Source organism: Balaenoptera acutorostrata, chromosome 5 (genome assembly GCF_949987535.1).
Source record: "Balaenoptera acutorostrata chromosome 5, mBalAcu1.1, whole genome shotgun sequence".
Lineage (NCBI taxonomy): Eukaryota > Metazoa > Chordata > Mammalia > Artiodactyla > Balaenopteridae > Balaenoptera > Balaenoptera acutorostrata.
In genome coordinates, this window is record NC_080068.1 from 140,586,552 (window position 1) to 140,607,099 (window position 20,548).

The window sequence follows — 20,548 nt, forward strand, 5'->3', positions numbered from 1 at the left end:
CGGGGGCTCTGGTCCAGAGCAAAGAGCTGTACTCGTGGGCACCCGTGTGTCATCCCTCCCCATGCCTAAGGGCTGTGCTCCCATCAGCCGGCTTTGTAGCTGGGGACACCCAGCCTCAGACCCAGGTGCAGCCACTCACCTGAGGCCACACAGTAACAGTGACAGAGCTGGCGTTAGGTCCAGGCCTGGGGCTCCGTGTGGACAGCGCCTGGTTCACGGCCCCCAGAAATGAGCTGATCCTGGGGTGGCCTCCCCTTCCCGCCTGTCCCCGTCCCCGTGGTGACTGAGCCTGGTTCTGAGAGTCACGCTTCAGCCTCGGGCAGCCCTGGGGTGGTGGGGGACCCTGTTCACAGCAGAGGAGGACGCAGCCCCCTGCCCAGCTTGGGACCACCCGGACCCTCAGAGGGGACCCAGCTGCCGCCCGGAGCTCCGGGACAGATTTGCAAGAAAAACGGCTGCCTGCTGCCCCCTAGAGCCTGGAGTCCCAGCAGCTAAGTCACACCTGCGGTGCTCCATCCAGAGCCAGGACAGGGTACGCCTGGCAGCCCACCGCCCCAGCGGGCTGGCACTCTCGACTGCAGCAGGCAGAGGTGAGGGGGCAACAGAAAGATGCTCTTGGGAGAGAGAGTCCAGTGCACGCCGCTGCCTCCCCTGTCGGAGCCTTGGGAAGGAGTGGGTGCAGGGTTGAGGTGGGTACACACACTGGTGCACGCTCGTTCTCACACACATGGACACTCACACACACTTATACGTGTTCACGCATTCACATTCATAACACAACCACAGATGCACACGCCCAACCCAGGTGTGGAAACAGCGCTGGATTTAGGGGCACCCAAGTTCTGTAAACATTTAAGCACTGAAAATAAATCTGATGGAGAACCCAGAAACAGACCCACACAAGCAGGCCCGGCTGATTTTGGCCCAGGAGCAAAAACATCTCAGTGGAGGGAGGATGGGCTTCAGCACATGAAGAGCCAGTAAAAATGAACTTCACACCTGATGCAGAATCACCTCAAAGTGGATCACAGATTAAATGGAAAATGGAAAACTATAAACCTTTTAGAAAAAAGATAGAGGAAAATAGCCGGAACCTAGGGCTAGGCAGAGAGTTCTCAGACTTGACACCACAAGCCCCATCCATGAAGGAAATCTGATAAATGGGACTTTGTCAAAATGTGACATTTTGCTCTGCGACAGACCCTAAGAAGATGAAAAGGCAGCCACAGAAGAAAATATTTACAAACCACATCCAACAAGAACTAGTACCCAGAATACATGAAGAACACTCAGAACTCAACAGTAAGACGACAAACAATCCAGTCAGAAAATGGGCAAAAGACATGGAGAGACATTTCCCTGAAGAGGGTGTGCAGATGGCAGATAAGCACATGAAACCATGTTCAGCATCATTAGCCATCAGGGAAATGCAAATCAAACCCTCAAAGAGGTGTCGCTGCACACCTACGGGGATGGCTAAACTAAAAAATAGCGACACCACCAAATGCAGGCGAGGCTGCAGAGAAACTGGATCCCTCCTACATGACTGATGGGAACGTTAAATGTATAGCCATTCCGGAAAAGTTGGTCGTTTCTTTAAAAGCTAAACATGCAACTACCATAGGAATCAGCAATTACACTCCTGAGAAATAGACTTACATTCACAGGGAAACCTATACATCAAGGTTCACAGCAGCTTTATTCAGCAGCATCCGGTTGTCAGATGCCAGAATCTGCAGACAACCGGATGTCCTGGATGGACAAGTGGATAACGCATGGTGGTACGTCCATCCCGTGGGTGGTACTCCGAAATAAAAAGGAACAGACTACACACCACAAGCTGGGTGAATCTCCGGAGAGCTATACTGAATGCAAGAGCTAATCCCAATGACTCCATACTTTCCGATTTCATTTATAGAACATTCTCAAAATGACAAAGTTATAGAAATGGAGAACAGGTTCTAATCCCATGGAGTCAGGGATGTGATGGAAGGGGCGGGTATGACTGTGAAAAGGCAGCAGGAGGGACCCCAGGGGTGACTGAATCAGTGTGGATTCCCTATTTGTGATATTGATGTTCTGCAGGATGTTAGCACATGGGGAACTGGGTACCAGGGACGTGGGGCTCTCTGTATTATCCGTTACAGTTACATGTGAATTGGCAGTTGGCTCAGCATGAAACATCTGAGTGTTTTTGAAGCACGCAGTAATAAACACACACACACACGCACACACACACACACAGATCTGCCTGGAAACACCATGGTGTGGGTGGTGGGTGTTGCAGTGACGTTACCATTTTTCCTTTCTAGCTTCTTCGCTTTGCCTTTTGTATTCTCTCCTTGTCCTACATTGACACTGTATTACTTTCCCGATTATGACGAGGTGTTTTAAACAAGGAAATGTTTCAATAGTTAAACTTGCACCTGTCTTAGTTGCTTGCAGGCAGGACTCAGGGTCCCCAGGAGGGGGCGGCACCTGCCCATTAAAGCCGCAGGTCCCGACTCAGCCAGAAGCACCTTCCTCTCCCAGGATGCAATACAGGAAACCCCTCCCTCTCGGAACAAATCGGACTTGAGACACCCGGCCCCCATGAGACTGCCTTTAAACGGAGAGAGCACCGGCCCGTGGGTCAGCCTGCGGGTTCTGGGCTCACAGAGCCTCAGTCTTCCAACCTATAAAATGGGGATAATAGAACGTATCTGTATAAGGTCCCTGAGGCCATCACAGCAGTGGCCACAAACTGGGTGGCTTGAAACAACACACATTTCTCCTCTCACAGGTTTGGAGGCTAGAAGTCCAAAATCAAAGTGTCGGCAGGGCTGGGCTCCCTCTGGAGGATCTTTCCTTGTCTCTGCAGCTTCTGGGGGCTCCAGGCATCCCTGGGCTGTGGCCGCGTTCCCTCCGGCCTCTGTCTTCACATGGCTTCCCCTGTGTCTCAAATCCCCTTCCTTTTTCTTATAAAGACCCCAGTCATTGGATTTAGGTCCTGTTCTAATCTGGTGTGACCTCATCTTAACTAATTACATCTGCACCCTATTTCCTATAAGGAACACCCTAACACCCTATTTCCAAATAAGGTACATTCTGAGGTTTCAAGTGGACTGAATTGGAGCGGGGGCAGGGATGGACACTATTCAGCCTATTACACCATATTTGTGAAGAAAGTTAGATGAACATAATTTACTTAAAAGTATTCTATCAAGTTTTCAGGTTTGGCAGGTGTAAAATAAGAGGATTGCTAAACAGTTAGTGATGACCCTGCTTGTTCTTGATCACTAGGAAATGGTTTCCTGGGTGTTCCTGCAGCTGGGGGAGGGGTGGCAGGAAGGGACGATGCGGGGTGGGGGGAGGGAGGGAGAACATGAGACTGAATATGAGAACTTCTTGCCAGAAAGTTGAAAAAGTTATTGTTCCCTTCACTCAATTTCCTCCCCACGACTCTATGAGGAAAATACGGTTATTGGAAGGATAAGCCTCGTGGCGGGGAGTATACGGATGATTGGACAGCTTGTGTGGGTGGGGAAACGCCTGGAAGAGGCAGCGGTGGGTGGGAGCCCCTTCCTGCACAGAGCCCGTGCATACGATCATCACTCCTGGCACAACATAGAATGAGATAAAAGAAAAATGCAGGAATCGCAGCATCACAGAGGGAAAAATAATGTTTTCTTAATTTCCTGGGAGACTAAGGGTCTTCCTACACGCACACATCTTCCTAGACATGTTACTGAAACCGTCCAGCACGTGCTAGGCCCCTTTCCGCCCTCCCGGCTCCTGGCTGAGGCCTCGGTGGGCCTCCCTGGCCCCTATCCCCACCCCTGCACTGCTTCCCTGCCTTCACCCGTGGGCCCTGACCCCTTTCCCTCTCTGCAGCTGGGTGATCTTTCTAATGCAAACCTGGCCCTGGCCCCTGCTTCCACCCACGTCCTACAGCTCTCAGCCCAGCCCTCCAGGCTGGGAGCCCCAAGGGCAGAACAGATCTGGTTCCCTGGGGTCCCCAGGGCACTCACTTTGAGGAAAGGAGTGAGGGAATGAATGATTGAATGAATGAGTGAATGCCCCATCGCTGGCCCCCAGCTTTGCAGGCCACTCCTAAGTGGCCCTGTGGTGTTTCCTGCAGGGCGATGTCCTGACCACCAAGTACCAAGTGGACCTGGGGGACGGCTTCAAGGCCATGTACATGAACCTCACGTTGACCGGGGAGCCCATCCGGCACCGCTATGAGAGCCCTGGCGTCTACCGCGTGTCCGTCAGGGCGGAGAACATGGCGGGACACGACGAAGCAGTGCTGTTTGTCCAGGTCAACTGTAAGTCCATCGTCCCTTTGAGGCCAAGTGTCTCTCCTTGTGACAGAGACCTGGTTCTTGGGGAAGCACAGGGAGACCAAGGGCAAGGAGGCAGGCAGGCTGGGCTCGAGTCCACACCCATGGTGGTCTGTGCAGCAGTGGGGATGGTGGTGATGGTGATGGTTACGATGATGGTGGTGGTGATGATGGTGATAGTGGTGGTGATGGTGGTGATGGTGGTGGTGATGGTGATGATGATAAAGGTGATGGTGGTGATGATGGTGGTGGTGATGATGGTGATGGTGGTGGTGGTGGTGGTGATGGTGGTGGTGATGGTGATGATGATAGAGGTGATGGTGGTGATGGTGGTGGTGATGATGGTGATGGTGGTGGTGATGGTGATGATGATGGTGGTGGTGATGGTGATGGTGGTGGTGACGGTGATGATGACAGAGGTGATGGTAATGATGGTGATGATGATAGAGATGATGGTGGTGATGGTGGTGGTGATGATGGTGATGGTGGTGGTGATGGTGATGATGATGGTGGTGGTGATGGTGATGGTGGTGGTGACGGTGATGATGACAGAGGTGATGGTAATGATGGTGATGATGGTGGTGGTGGTGGGTGGTGGTGGTGTTGATGGTGATGGCGGTGGTGATGGTGGTGATGATAGAGATGATGGTGATGATGGTGGTGATGGTGATGGTGATGGTAGTGGTGATGGTGATGGTGGTGATGGTGGTGGTGATGATGGTAATGGTGGTGATGAGGTTGATTGTGACAGTGACTGATAGCAGCCTGTGACACGGCCAGCACCCTGATGCCCTCTGACCCCTAACCTTTTTCTGGCCCCTGCAGCCCCCCTGCAGGCCCTCTACCTCGAAGTGGTTCCTGTCATTGGCATCAACCAGGAGGTGACCCTCACAGCTGTGCTGCTGCCCCTGAACCCCAACCTCACCGTCTTCTACTGGTGGATTGGCCACAGCCTGCAGGTACGCTGGCCCCGGGCCCCTGGCAGCCCCTCCTTCCCACAGGCTCCCATCTGGGGTGGAGAGTGGGGCAGGCCCCACCCTCCATACTGGGCAGGACACAGTGTGTGACACCGTGGAGGTGAGGAAAGCACACACCGACTCTTCCTTCACCCTGAGCATCTGTTCAGGGTCCGGCCATGTCTGAGTGTGGTGGACGGGGGATGAATCGGGTCAGACCCTGCCTTTTCCTAGGGAAAGATGTGGGAACATAGTAGGTGACCTAAGTTAGTATGTGACAGGTGTCACAGGAAGGAGACAGGTGACGCATCTGAGAGTTCCAGAAGAGATCAGGCCATGTCTAGTTATTGCATGGGAGTAGTCAGGGAAGCCTTCATGGAGGAGGGGGCCCCTGGGGCTGGACCCAACCTCAGAAGCCTCACCCAGGGCTATGGGTTGTATCCCGTGGGCAGTGGGGAGCCAAGGGCAGATGCCTGGTAGGAGACCCTGAGGGCCTTTGCAGGTGAAGCTGCCCATCCTTAGGCCGGGGGGTGCCTCAAGACCGAAAGGGGGATCCTTCATTTATTCAGCAAACGGCAGCCCTTCACTGCCAAGCAGAAAGCCCCAAACAGCAGCTGAGGGCCCAGACCGGGAGGGGCCCTGGGCTCCGGACTGTGTTTCCCTGGCATGGGGAGGGTCGAGGAAGGGGCTCGGGCTCCGGGTTCGAATGGCGACTCAGCCCCTTGCAGCCGAGCTCTTGGGGCCGGTCGCTGCACCTCCCCAAGCCTCTGCCTCCCCGTCTACAAGGTCTGAGGTAATAGTGAGGCCCAATCGGATGAGTGTGCCCACCCCACAGGGTGGGTGCTGAGCCGGCCGCTGGGGTCCGAGGATGAAGGTGCTGCAGCCCGGCTGAGCGTGGAGGGGGCGAGAAGGTGAAAGGGATCGGGGGGGAGGCCCTGCCTGGCAACCACCACGCGCCTTCGACGCCATCCCCGGAGCGGGGCTCGGAGCCTCTGGAGGGAAGGGGCGCTGGGAGACGGCGTCCGTGCTGGGGAGCTCAGGACCGGGCGCCTCGGGGGGCCCTCTCCATACCCCCCGGGGGCTCTCAGTGAGCACTCTCAGTGCAGCCCTGGCCGCACACCGGGGCCAGCTCTCCGGCCCAGCCCTGACCCCCGCTCGTGCCCGCAGCCCCTGCTGTCCCTGGAGAACTCTGTGACAACGCGGTTTGGGGACACAGGGGACGTGCGCGTGACGGTGCAGGCTGCCTGTGGGACCTCCGTGCTGCAGGACTCCAAGGTGGTCCGCGTGCTGGGTGAGTTACCGCCCCCCCCGCCCCCCGGGACAGGCAGCACAGCTTCTCCTTCTCAGGAGCTCAGGGTGGGGGGCAGGCGGTGTATATGCCACCGATGTCCTGGTCATCCCAGGGAGGGCCCAGCGGGGCAGAGGGGCCAACAAACGAAGCTCTGACACCCCTGGCCTTGCTGGCCTCCACGTCCCCATCTGTAAAATAAATACCGACCACTCCTACGTCCATGGCATTCACAGGCCCCACATGGCACAAATGAGGACGCGGCTGAGGGGCGTGACAAGGTCACCCAGCAGCAACAGAGCTGGGATCAGGCACCGGGTCTGCCTGCCCACCGGGTGCCTGTCCCCAGCATCCCCGTCATCTGAGGATTGTCACGTGATTATATCAGTTTTGTTGAGAGTCCTGCTCTGAATCCGTGTCCCATTTATTGGTGCTCACTGGGGGCTCTGAGCCCCCCGGGAGACATTTACAATAGAAAATTAGTCCTAAGAATGGAAGAGACCGCCCTGCCCCCCGACACCATGTTGCTCTCATCACCACACTGATAAACCCTCATTTTGCTTTAAGAACAGCCTCTCCTGTGGACAGCAGCCATCAGTTAAATATTTAGGGGACTTCCCTCAGCCATTCCTTCATTCATGAGCATGAGGGCAGCAGGCCCTGAGCCCAGAGCCTTGAAACAGTCACCTCCACCTGCACTGCATGGTCACGGTTCACAAGGCACTTGTCCCTTGAGCTGCTCATCCCTGCAAAGCCTCCTCCCATTTTACAAATCAAGAAACCAAGGCTCGGGAGGTAAACGGAGAGACTGCAGTTCACTCTGAGACTCCTGGTGCCGGGTCTTTTTTACCCCCTGCTGCTTGTGGCTCTAGAATAGGTTTCTGAGTTGCGGACCCTGGGAAATGTGAGAGACAGAGAAGGTGGGGACTCTGCTCTCCAGGGACTCTTACTCTGGTGGGGGGACCAGCCCAGTCAAAGTCCATGGATCCCTGGGGGAGAGAAGTCAACGTCGTAGGGCGTGTATGTCCTTGTGAGCTGATGGGGCAAATCACACAGCAGGCTTGGCCCTCCCTCCAGGGCAGCACTTCTGTCCTCGTCATTGTTATCTTTGTTGTTGTTGTTATTATTATTATTAAATGGCAGCCAGTGGAGTGGGCCCTGCCCGGGAGAGCTGCTGGCACACAGACTGGGAAGCATCTTGTTTTCTGAAAGTGGGCCGCAGGATCCACACCCAGGGCCAGCCCTAGACCATCCAGGGGGTGTGGCCACCATCCGCAGAGGAAGCGGGGCCGGGCGCCCAGGACTGACCCACTCTCCCATCTCTGCCTCTTTCCAGATCAATTTCAGGTCATGCCTCTGCAGTTTACCAAGGACCTGGACGCTCACAACCCCAACACCCCCGAGTGGAGGGAGGACATTGGCCTCGTGGTGTCCCGGCTCCTCTCCAAGGTGCCCCCAGCCCACCACTGGCAAAACCCCCTGCCCACCTCTGGCTTGTGGGTGCCCCAGAGAAGCAGGGCTGTGGAGCCCCCACGAGAGGGCAGGCGGGCTGCCCTGAGGTCCTGATGCTCTGTCCTTCACATCGGCTGACAGTGGCGCTTGGAAGCCACGTAGGGTCCTCTTACCTGGCCCTGGGGGACATGCAGCCAGACTGTCACCTTGCAGGGGAGGGACAGGACCGCCTCTTCCATGCACATCTAGTGAGCACCAGCTGTTTGCACAAGACACAGTTGCTGTCCTACAACAGAATCTCTTTAAAGGGATTTTCATTTACTCACTACATTTCTCTTCTGGGCTGGATACTGGAGACAGAGAGATGAGTCAGTGTGATGGCTGCCCTCAGGGAGCTCACAGAAAGCAAAGGCAGTGCGTCAGGGTGGGCATAGGGCACTCGAGGCACTTGGGCCCCCAGTGGGAGAAAACCCAGCCCTCTAGAGCCATCCAAGGCTGTCACAGACTGAGGCCCACCCTGGCCATGCCTCCCTTTGGCCCATTAATAATTCGGGTAATATTGTCCTGGGTGTTGAAGGATGAATAGGAGTTTGCCAGATGAACATGCATGGAGTGGGACTTTCAGGAGACAGAGCTTTGTGGGTTGAGGGAGTTGCGTGGTCAGGAGCCCTGACACTTGGGAGGACAGTAGCCATGGAGGGGCCTGCTCACCTGGGCATGGTGGGAGGAATGAGCTGAAGGGGGCAGGCCTGGCCGAGCGGAGGCTGGGGCGGTGGCCAAAGGCTGAGGGACCAGGAGCGCTGGGCTGCAGTAGGTAGAAGGCAGTGCCATAAGCTGCTGGGGCCATGACTCCAGGTGTACAGGGGTCAGAAATGGCCAAGACTCAGGCCACTCAGGGAGAGAGGGTATTCCTGGGCTCCTGGAGTGTGGCAGGGGACAGAGAAGGCCGGTGGATCAGAATGGCTGTCTGTGTCCCCGCAGGAGACCAGCATCCCCGAGGAGCTGCTGGTGACCGTTGTAAAGCCGGGGCTGCCCACCTTGGCCGACCTGCACGTGCTCCTGCCCCCTCCCACGCCCACGAGGAAGAGGAGCCTCACAAGTGACAAGGTATCTCCTGCGGCCACCGGGCCGGGTCCTCCCCATGCCGCCGAGGGTTTGGTGGTGATTCCCGACAGGCACGGGGACCTCGGCGTCTCCTCATCACGTAAAGGCTTATCTCTCACCAATCACTGCCCCTCCTCCCCCTTGGGGCTACACCAAGGTCACAATGGTGGGGGAGTGGGGGGGACCAGGGCATTGGGCAGGACCACCCCCTCAGGGGGACGCTCCACTTTCACTCCCATTTCATTGGCTAGAGCTGGTCACACCGCCCCATCCTCACTGTGAGGGGTGAGCACCGGCCAGGGGAACCCGGGCGACAGTTTCAGAACCTCCAACTAGGACGGGGACTCAAAAGATGAATGGCGGGGGTGGGGGGTGACTTCCCTCGTGGTCCAGAGGTTAAGACTTCACCTTCCAATGCAGGGGTTGGGGGTTTGATTTCTGGTCGGGGAGTTAAGATCCCACATTCCTCAGGGCCAAGAAACCAAAACATAAAACAGAAGCAACATTGTGACAAATTCAATAAAGACTTTAAAAATGGCCCACATCAGGGCTTCCCTGGTGGCGCAGTGGGTGAGAATCTGCCTGCTAATGCAGGGGACACAGGTTCAGGCCCTGGTCTGGGAAGATCCCACATGCCGCGGAGCAACTAGGCCCGTGAGCCACAATTACTGAGCCTGCGTGTCTGGAGCCTGTGCTCCGCAACAAGAGAGGCCGCGATAATGAGAGGCCCGCTCACCACGATGAAGAGTGGTCCCCACTTGCCGCAACTAGAGAAAGCCCTCGCACAGAAACGAAGACCCAACACAGCCATAAATAAAAATAAATAAATAAATTAAAAAAAAGAAAAAAGAAAAAAGGTCCACATCGAAAAAAGATGAATGGGAAGAACTTCACGCCCTCTAGGGCGGTTTAATTCCGTACCAAGCAGACAGTAATGAGTGTGGACGAGGATGTGGAGAAACTGACCCCTCATTCACTGCTGGGGGAGCGGAAAATGATGCAGCCACCGTGGAAACAGTCTGGTGGTTCTTCAAACAGTTAAACACAGAGTTACCAAATGATACAGCAGCCCCACCCCCGGGAGTGTACCAAAGAGAACTGAAAATGTATGTCCACACACACACGTGTGTGCCCGAATGTTCACAGCCCCAAAGCGGAAACAACCCAAGTGTCCACCCACAGGTGAGTGGATGCGCAGAGGGTGGTCCATCCGCACAGTGGAATATTACTCAGCCATCAAAAAGGATGCGATTCTGATCCAGGCTGCAGCTTGGATGAACATTGGAAACGTGATGTAAAGTGAAAGAAGGTGGTCACAAAAAGCCACAGATTGTGTGATTCCATTTATATGAAATGTCCAGAATAGGCGAATCCACAGAGACAGTGCATTGCTGGTTGCTGGGGGCTGGGGGCTGGGGAGTGACTGCTCACTGTTTTAGGGGTTTCCTTTGGGAGGAAGAAAATGTTCTGGAATTAGATAGTGGTGGTGGGCATGACTGTGACTATACTAAAAACCACTGAATTGTACACTTGAAGAAAGTAAATGTTATCTCAAAAAAAAGATGAATCAGAACCGCAGCCAAGCTCTGAGCTGATCGAGAAGACAGATGCTCATGCAGACGGTCTGGAAAGAGTGACCCACATGGAGGCGCGGATACAGCAAGACCAGCAGGACCCCTGTGGCTGGGTGGTAGCGTCCCATTTTACAGACGGGGGAAGTGAGGCTCAGTGAGGCCCCCACCAGGAAGCACAGCACGGGCGTGGAGCCCCACTGTCACTCTGGCTGCCAAACCGTGCTCGAGCCACTCCCGGGCGGCCTCCTGGTGGACCTGTGCCTGTGCCAGCCTGACCCACAGCCCGTCCCAAAGGGCGTCCACATCCGCACCTGGGGGCTCCCGGCCAAGCCCCCAGCCCCCGCTGATGCGGTGTCTCTGGAGGTGGGTCAGTGGCGGGTTGAGAGGCATCGACCCACTTCTCAGACGAGGAGCTGAGGGCAGAGGGGAAGGCTGCGGGGGTCCCAGGTGCCAGCACGGGGCTCGGGGGCTGCACCCACTCGGGGCGCTTCCGAGTGAGGGCTGGAGGGGAAGGAGGTGAGAGACGGGGGGGCCCCACCCCCAGTGTCCTGAGTGCTCAGAGTCTGCTGCACGCCCGAAGTCAGCGAGAAAACTTAGCTGCGCACCACGGCCCCGGACAGCAGCCTTGCCTTGCTGCGTGCGGAGCGCGGGGCTCAGGGCGCCATGCCCGATGCTCCTACGAATCCTCACGTTGACCTGAGAACGGAAAGGTGCAGCGACCCCTCCAGGCCATGAGGTCAAGGGGCAGAACCAGGTGTCTTCCCGGACCCTTCAGGTCTGGGGCTGTTGGCCTGTTGTTTACACAGTTCCCGACTCAGGACCCTCGTTCCGTGAGCAGGGAACGGGCCTCGTGGAGTCCCAGGTGCTGAAACGCTGCTCAGGGAAGCAACCAGCAGAGTCCCCAGGGTATATCCCCCCGAGGCCCAGGGAGCAGAGCCACGGGGACCCCATCCCTGAGGGGGACCCCTCCCCCCACACATCTGCACCCACCTGTGCAGAGGGTGACGCCTGACACCCACGTGGGCTGAGTGGTTCCCTTCTGAACACCAGGAAAACTCCCCCCTCCTGAACTGCCACACCAGCTGGGCGCCCCAGAGGCCAGCTGCCCCCTCCCCCCACCATGATCCAGCAACATCACCTCCTGGGATTTCTCTGCCTCAGGTGTGGACTCACTCGCCTGCCTGGGTCACCTCTCCTGTCCCTGTCTTGTCTTCTTCCTGGTCTTCCACCTCCAAGAAGCCTCCCCTGATTACTTCTGGGGTTGGGGGCCTCCTGGAGCATCCCTGGGTTTCCCCAACTTTACCACACTCCATGGTCCTGACTAAAACTAGAGCTCTCTGAGGGCAGGGCCACATTTAGGTCACCTTGTGTCCCATTGTCGGTTCTTGGTGAGAGTTCACTGGTGGCTAGTATTCCCATTTTACAGAGGAGGTGACTGAGGCCCAGAGAGGCTGAGTGGCCCTCCCCCAGCCCCATGGCTCTGGAGGGTCAGGGTGGACATCTGCCCAGCTCTCCCGCTCCCTCTGCTGGGTCCCCGAGGACCCCCTCACTCCCCGCCCTGTGCTTTCAGAGGCTCATGGCCATCCAGCAGGTGCTGAACGCACAGAAGATCAGCTTCCTCCTGCGTGGTGGGGTCCGGGTCCTGGTGGCCATGAGGGACGTGGACACAGGTGAGAGGCCTGGCCTGAGCTCACCTCTGTAGGGTGGGGTGGGCATGTGTCCAGACCCCTCAGACGACACCCATTACCGTGGACACTGGGGGCAGAGGGACCCCCTCTGCCGCCCGCATGCACGCTCCTCCTGGCTGGGTGGTTGCCTCCGGTTAAAACCCAGTCACACCGAGGGCCTCACGGTGCTCTCCGCGGACACAGCACGGAGCTCTTGCTTTAATTTATGTCATTTAGAGCCTCAGGTGACTCTGTCCCCGCCCCCCACCGTGGACCATCCTCCCCACTTTGGGGCAAGGATCTTTGCAGGAGACGAAGAGCTGCGTTCTGCTCTGTGCAGCCACGTGTCCACACCAGCATCAATCCGGACGGAGGCGTTCTGTCCGCTTTCCAGGAGGAAGGACCGGGGCCGGGATCTACTCAGTGGGGGTCCTGGGCGCCAGGAGGCCGGCCGGTGCCCACACTAACCACTCACAGGCTGCTTTGCTCACAGGTTCTCCAAGCCTGGGAGGAGGTGGCGGCTACTGGGCCGTGGCAGTGCTCCTCCTCATCGGGCTGTTCGCGGTGGGAGCCTTCATCCTCTACAAGTTCAAAAGGCAAGGTCACCCGGCCTCCCTGGGCTAACCGGGCGTGAGGGCGGGGCCTGGGGGGGGAGGGGCACAGCTCTCCAGCAGGGCCTTGGCGGGCTGTGGCTGTGCCGGCGACGACGGGTCGTGGGGTGGGGAGGGGCCTCGTCTGGACCCACAGCCTGGCTCTGAGTCACCTTGATCCCAGAGGAGACAGCCGACCGCTCACAACCCAAGGAGCATCTTCCACCCCCATCCTCCTCTCTGCTCCACCCGCCCATTTTACAGATGAGGAAACCCAGGCTCAGAGAGGTTAAGTGATTTTCCCAGGGCCACACAGCTGAGGAGTGAGGAGTGGGGCTCTGACCCCAGGCTGTGCCCACCCCCCATGCTTCCGCCAGCACTCACCCACCCCTTCCCTCCGCAAGCATGATCCAGAGCTGCCGTGTGCGAGGCACTCCACTGGGAGGGGGCTCCAGCCTCCGGATGGAGCAGCTGCACGGGACACCCAGGGCCGGAGCGGGGCGCGGCTGACACCCAGGGCCGGAGCGGGGCGCGGCTGACACCCAGGGCCGGAGCGGGGCGCGGCTGACACCCAGGGTGGGAGCGGGCAGGGGCTTGAGCCGAGGTTGCGTGGGTGGCAAGCACACCGTGTGGTCATTGGGAGGGGTTGTGGTGCCTCTCTCCCCCTCTGACCTTACTCCTCATCTGTGAAATGGGTTTAATAACCCTCAGTGCTGGGATTACTCGTGGGCACCCTCAAGGGCCTGGTGAATCTGAACTTACCCGGATTCTGGGCCTGGGAATGAGCAAAACGACCAGAAAGTGTCACCAGACTCATTTCCTGCAAAACGCAGCTGCCAGATCTGAGCCTGTTGTTTCTCCCCATCTTGCTGGTTTGGCTCCAGTGGCCTTGGGGTCTCCCTGGTTCGGGTCGCCCTTGGGAACAGTCCAGAGACGGAGCTGACCCTCCCCTCCCTGCTCCTCTGAGGCCGAGGGTCCTTCCTCCCCCGAGCCCTGGACACTTCTGGGTCTCTGTCCTCCAGCACCGTTCACACTGGATGACAGCCCCCCAACCTGCAGGGCAGCCCAGATGGCAGCAGGGCTGGGTCAGCCTCGAAGACCAGGCCACCATCCTGCCCTGCTGCTGAGCAGCTCTGTGGTCCTGGCCAGTCTCTTCCCCTCCCTGAGCCTCAGTTTCCACATCTGTAAAAGGAGATTAAGCAGGAGGAGGCTAGGACAAGGGAAGAAGAAGAGGGGGAGAAGGTGGGGAAGAGGAGCAGGGGGCAGGGAGGGGAAGATGGGGAGGGGAGGGGGGGTGGGCAGGCGCAGATGCAGGCCCCCAGCTCCTGCAGACCTTCTCCTGTGCCCGTCTCCCTTGTTGCCATAACGCCGTGTTTAATTGGGACCTTGTGAAAACCGCCCGGCTCAGGCCTGGCTGAGGCAGGCCATGGGGTGTGAGTCCTGAGAGGCTGAAAGAGAAAAGGATTTAGACACCGCCTCCCAAGTCAGAGCCGAGTTGGAGGCAATGGCTGGAGTTGGGACCTGCCCCCACCCCTTTCTCTTTCCCCTTGGACCACCGTTTGGGTGCGCCCATTTGGGCTTCTCTCAGGGCACTTGAGAATTGCAGGGTGGCAGGATTGCCTGGGGGTGGGCAGAAGGCAGGCCTGGCAGGTTGGGAGTGAAAGGGGCAGAATTTTGGTCTCTGTCAATTGCCTTCTTCAGACCCCCTGAAGGCCAGATTGCAGTTTCCACAAATTGCTCCAGATTTATCACACACAGTGTAAATGGCCCAGAAGGAACCTATTATCTTGTCCCCAGAGGAGGGGGAGGGAGGACGAAGGGGAGGACCTTGCAGCAGCAGAGAGAAATGCCCCATTTGTCCAGAGGCTTTAAGCTCTGTGGATCCCAGGGAACTGGGCTCTCCTGGCTGACGCAGCAGTCAGCGTGGGCTGGGCCCGGCTGCGTAACAAACAGCCCCTAAGTCTCAGAGGCTCACAGCCATCAAGTGCTACAGTCCACTGGGTCCGGCCACATGGCCCAACCTGCCCTGGGCCCTGAATGTGCATCCTGCCATCTCAATATTTCCAGAGAACCGCCAGTGTCGGTGAGTGGCTCTGAGGAAGGCCACTCTCCCACTGAGTCTAGTTCCCTCTTCTGTAAATTGGGACCATGGGGTCTTTTGGGGTTTTGCTCCAACTAACTGGGGTATTGAACATGAAGGAGCCTGGTCCAGGGGCCCCGAGCCCAGTCCCAGCTGAGGCAGAGGGGCTGTGCCCTTGCTCTCCTCTCCCTCTGCCCTGGAGGGTATGGGAACTTGAGGACGGTGCAGCCAGCCCCAGAACCCCGGGCAGGGCTCAGCAAGCACCTCTCAGAGCCGGTCAACATCACGTGCCGTGTGGGAACACATGCCAACCCAGCCAGAGCCCTGAGGTGCAAGGTGACGGGGACCTGAAAGAAAATAAAACAGCCTCTCCCTGCAACATGCCTGAGGGGAGACGGATGGACAGCAAGCACCCCGTGTGCGGGGGCAGAGGGAAACCCAGGGCCGCGGGAGCTCACGGGAGGGAGGGCTTCCTGGAGGAGGTGGCTTGGAGCAGAGGCAGGGCAGGAGGCAGACCCAGGAGCGATGTCAGCACCACACAGAGGGATGGCCCAGGGCTCCGCTGGGGGCTTCTGGGGACAAGAATCCTGGGCAGAGCCCTGAGTCCCCACCTCCGTCCCGCAGGAAACGCCCCGGCAGGACCGTGTACGCCCAGATGCACAACGAGAAGGAGCAGGAAATGACGAGCCCCGTGAGCCACAGCCAGGACGTGCAGAGCGCCATCCCGGGTGAGGAGTTTATAGATGATGAGCTCCACTCACAGACTCTAGGTAACGTCTGCCCCGAAAACCCCCTCCCCTTCCCTCGCCACCTGCCCCCGCCCCCCGCTGGCTCTCCCCACCCTTACCAGCTGCTCTCTGCACCCCCTACACGGCTACCGCCCCACCCCTGGGTTGCTGTGAGGCCCCCAGACAAGCAGCCAGGAGGACACACCAGAAACGTGTCACCGTCGTGGGTTGTGTTGTCACCGCCCCTTTATCCCCTCCCACCCGTGTCCACTGTGTCCCCGGAGCTGTGGTAGGTGGAATCGCTGTCCTCACCTTTTAAATGATTGGAGGTGAGGCTCAGAGAGGTGACGTTGCTCGCCCAGGCAACACAGCGGACCAGTGGCTGACCTGGGATCCAGACGCAGGCCGGCCGGACCCCAAAGCCCGCGTGCCTCCTTTCTCCCTGGAGTGGTCAGGAGCTGACCCCCTCCGCCAGCTCCCCGACCTCGCAGCCCCACAGTCTCCCAGGGCCACCAGCCCAGCCGGGCTCCTCTCAGAGCCATGGTCCGCAGCCTCCCGGGACCGTGACAACAGCTCCCATTTCCTGGGCACTTGCTCCTCACCAGGCCCAGTGCTTCCTGACACGGTCTCGCAGCCAGCCTGGGAGGCAGGCCCTGGCCGTGTGTCCATTTGACAGATGGGACAGCTGAGGTTCACAGCAGCCACTCAGACTCCCAAGTCACTTAGCCGATAAGAGGCGCAGCCGATTCTGTGCCCCTCCCCGGCGCTGCAGCCCAGGCTCAGGGCCAGCTCCCCCGTGCGCCCCAAGACCCCTCAGCCCAGGGCCGCGGTGGCTGGAGAGTGTCGGGGCCCCACGCGGCCTCCCGGGTGGTCACCCCCATCTTCATCAGGAGGTGTCGCACCCCACGTGAAAGGTGGTGGCAGAGGCTCCCGGTGAACCCGGGCTTCCCAAGCTCGGGCAGAGGAGTGGGCGTCCCAGGGAGGTGAGAGGGCGGCCCTCCTGCCTCCGCAACTCTTTGCCGCCAAGCCCCGAAGAGCAGCGATAGCGTAATAATAAGGGATTCTTTCAATGGAGCACTTAGTGTGCCGCAGGCCCTGCCCAAATCCTCAGGGGCAGTCCCTTCTGGACCCCCCTACCATCCTTTAGGGGAGGCCATATTATCGTCCCCAAGTTACAGATGACAAAACCGAGACCGTGAGGTGACACGCCTTGATGAGGTCTCCCCCAGCACGCGGGGCTCACCACCCCATGCCCCCCGGCGGCCCCGCCGGAAGCTCTGGGCCACTTCCTCCCCCCGTGCCCGGGAGCTGGGGGGCTCTGGGCCGCCAGTGCCAGCTCCTTCCACCGGCCACGCCTCCGGCCCCCAGGCTCAGAACGCAGCCCCGCCCAGGACCGCGGCAGACCCCTGCCCTTCTGACCGTCACTGTGCCCTTCTCTCTCCTGCTGCCTCCTGGGGCCTTGCCTCGCCGCCCTGCAGTGCCCCCCTGCCCGGGGGGCACAGAGCCCCTCCTACCTCCCCCTGCCGCCGACGCCGGGCCGGCCACTGCAAGGCAGTGGGTGTGGTGCACGGTGGCGGGCATGGCCTCTCCCCCGGAGGCCCCCTGGGTCCACTGTTTGTGCCGGTGCCAGGAGAGCCCACCCTCAGTCACCCCCCCAGGAAACCTAGAGACGCCCACCCCTCCGCGCCCGCGTCCAGGCACAACCCGCAGGGCTGCACGCCGGTCGAGGCCACACCGTGTCCCGCACGGCCCTCCGTCCTCTCTCTGCCCCTCGGCCGGGCGTGTGCTCACGCCTGGCGTCTCTGTGCCTCCAGGGAATCACTCCGGCGTGGTCCTGAGCGTCAACTCCCGAGAGATGCACAGCTACCTGGTGGGCTGATGCCGCTGGAGGCCGCGCCCAGAGCTCTCTCCTCTCTGCCGCTTCATCCCCCGTGGAGGGCACAGGACCACACGTGCCACCGGCACGGGGCTGGGACCGGCGTCCCCTCAGAGACCTCGGAAAAGCCTCCTCCTCCAGCTGTGTCCACGCAAGGCGACAGATGCGCCTCTGCCCAGCCCACGGCCGCCCAGGAGACCCGCCAGCTCCCGCCCCCCCGGACACCAGGCCACGTGCCGCCCGCTGCGCCGCCTGCCCCCCCCCCCCAGACTCTGGGCACTTCTCTGGACCTCACACGGCCGCCCTGGCTGCCCACGGCTGGTCACCGCAGCCGGGCCTGACTTCTCGGGGCCGAGGCTGGTCCCCCTGAGGCTGGGAGAGGCCGGGCTCTCAGCACCGCAGACCCGCCCCATCACCTGTGCCGCGGGCTCCCGTCCCAGCAGAGGGACAGCGGAGCCCTGCTTCCTTCCTCATAACCTCCGGGAAAGCAGCTCCCACCCACAGGGCCGTCCCTCTGCAGGGGTGTCCACCGCCCCCTCCAGAATCCAGAAAGCCAGTGGTAGGCCCTCCCAATACCGCCTTCCACACCTCCCGCTGTCCTTCCTCTTTTTAAACTGCAGATAATGTAAATACCTCTCTAGGTAGCTGTTTGCATTTTGTGGGGGGAGGGGGGGTGTTCAACTTCCTATTTTTATTGCCAGGCAGTAGCCCCATTCTTGGGAACCCCTTTTCCAGAATGCCCAGGGATGCTTCTCTGCCCCTTCTGGCAGCCTTCTCTCCTGGGGCCCACAAGGCCAAGGCTCTCCCTGGCTTCCCCCCTGCCCCCCCCTCGCCCCAGCCCCCCACAGGGTCCTAGGGATCCAGCGCCTGCACTTCCGAAGGAAGCCAGCAGGCGGCGCCCTCGCACGGGGTTCCCGCCTGTGGGATCCCGTCTTAGTGGCCGCGGTGGGAACGGCCTCTAGATGCCCAGAGTGTTCTGTGCTTCCTCATAGCTTGAGGGACGCACGTAGAAACCGGGAACCAGGAGGGGTTTCGACTGGCAGAGCCCGAAGGGCCGCCAAGTAGTGTGCTCCTCGTTTTGAAGATGGAGAAACTGAGGCCCAGAGAAGGAGTGACTTTCCCAAGGTCACACAGCAAGACGGCAGCAGAGGTGCCCAGGAGCCAGCCCCTTGCTGCCCGTGCAGTGTGATTCCACTCACTCACAGACGCCTAGAATCAGGGACACTAGGGATATATGGGGGCAGATTTTCACCTTTTGCCTTGAAACTGGAAATCAGTATCCCCTCCCCATCCTCTCCCTCCTCCCCCTCCCCCCACACCAGGCTGGGCTCTCAGGCGGCCGGGGCCTTCCCCTCAGAGGTGGGGACACCAGAGCCCAGGCTAGGAACTCCCTGGCCGTGGGAAGTCCGGAATGCAGCCTGGGGGGCATTAGCCCACTTGCCCAGAAAAGAAACGTGGCCCGCGGGAGGGAAGCCAGGGATGCATTCTCACGCCCAGAACACGTGGGGGGTCCTGAATCCTTGTGGAGTGGGGGACCCCTGGAGTCCAGCTCCTTGTGTCACAAACGGGGACTCAGACCACCCGAAACCAACTCAGAAGGGGTCACTGCAGGTCACAGGGCAGGCGACGATGGCGTCCCTCTCCCCACACTGCCGGCCCACCGCCTGGAGCTCCTGGCCCAGCCCCGCAGAGCTCGCCCTGCAAGCCATCCTCAAGACCCTCCTCGGGGAAGGGCTGGGGCAGCGGACCCCAGGCTGGAGCTGGGGGGCTGTGTGGGAGAGGCTGGGCTCTCCGGGACTTCTGCCTCCCCGCAGCCTGCCCGAGGTCGCCAAAGACTGCTTAGGAACCCTGTGTCTCGCTGTCCACCCGCACCCGGCCCGTCCTGTGAGTGTCAGAACCAGGGTCAGACATGAGTCAGCACTGTCCAGGTCCAAGGTCAAGGTCAGCAAGGACACAGCCCCCAGCTCAGCAGTGCCTGCGGGTGACGACCCCTTTGCCCTTCCTTGACCCTCAGCTTCATTCTCTCTGTTGGGGTAGGGTTTTCGCTTTCGCTATTTGTGTTTTTCATGTATTTTATGTCATTATTTCTATTAAGAGCATTTTGGGTGCGTGGACCCAAGAACCTGGGAATAAGTCGGCACCTATAACCTGATACTTTCCCATCCTCATAATCATATCGATCAACACATAGGTCTATGGATTTATCTGGTTCTACATTTGAGGTTCTGTGTATTTGGTGTACAGGTACACACAGGCACCTGGAAATAACAGGCTGGGCTTGGGCAGCTAACGTTTCATTCAACCGGGTTGAGCCCATACTTCGTATATGCACATAACAGAGATGCGATCGATTCTTTCTTATTTTTCCTTTTTAAAAAACAATAAATCATTTGTGATGCTTTTAACAAAGATTAAATGAATACGATCAGCGTTTGCCTTATTATGAAGCTGTGTCAACATTTCCCTAAACATTCACCCAGGGCCCTAGAATTTCGGTGTCAGGGACACTGGGAGGGGCCGGGAGGAATTCCCGCACTTTGGGGGGCAGGTGCCGTGACACTGACCGTCTCCATCACGGGATCGGGACGTGCCGCCCCAAAGCAGTGATGTCACCACACCCTCACACCCGTGTCACCTCACTTCTCCCCTCATGGCCGGCTGAGGGGCCCTGGAGCACAGCCCGTTTGCCAGGTGAGGCGCAGAGGCCAGGGGTTGAGAGCCTGGCAGGTGCACCCCAGCCGGACGGAAGCCCCTGGTCCCTGAAATGCTGTCTGCTTGTCTTCGAGGAGGCAGAGGAGCCAGGAGCAGACAGGAGAAGGCCGGACGTGGGCAGCTCACCACCCCCGTGCACACGCAGACTCACACTCACACAGACACACTTAGACTCACACAAATACAGATGCCCCCCTCC

General features: G+C 59.0%; 1 protein-coding gene across 1 annotated transcript in view; it reads left to right on the top strand.

The window, feature by feature from the left end:
* The window catches only part of SORCS2 (sortilin related VPS10 domain containing receptor 2), a 521,346-nt gene extending 501,309 nt beyond the window's left edge, over window positions 1-20,037 (top strand). The window contains exons 19-27 of the mRNA XM_057547088.1: window positions 4,121-4,307; window positions 5,148-5,281; window positions 6,446-6,569; window positions 7,903-8,015; window positions 9,000-9,125; window positions 12,267-12,366; window positions 12,857-12,959; window positions 15,658-15,761; window positions 17,576-20,037. Coding sequence (XP_057403071.1) covers window positions 4,121-4,307; window positions 5,148-5,281; window positions 6,446-6,569; window positions 7,903-8,015; window positions 9,000-9,125; window positions 12,267-12,366; window positions 12,857-12,959; window positions 15,658-15,761; window positions 17,576-17,640 — 1,056 coding nt within the window. The 3' untranslated portion in view covers window positions 17,641-20,037. The remainder of the gene's footprint in view (window positions 1-4,120; window positions 4,308-5,147; window positions 5,282-6,445; window positions 6,570-7,902; window positions 8,016-8,999; window positions 9,126-12,266; window positions 12,367-12,856; window positions 12,960-15,657; window positions 15,762-17,575) is intronic.
* The last annotated feature ends 511 nt before the right edge of the window (window positions 20,038-20,548 follow it).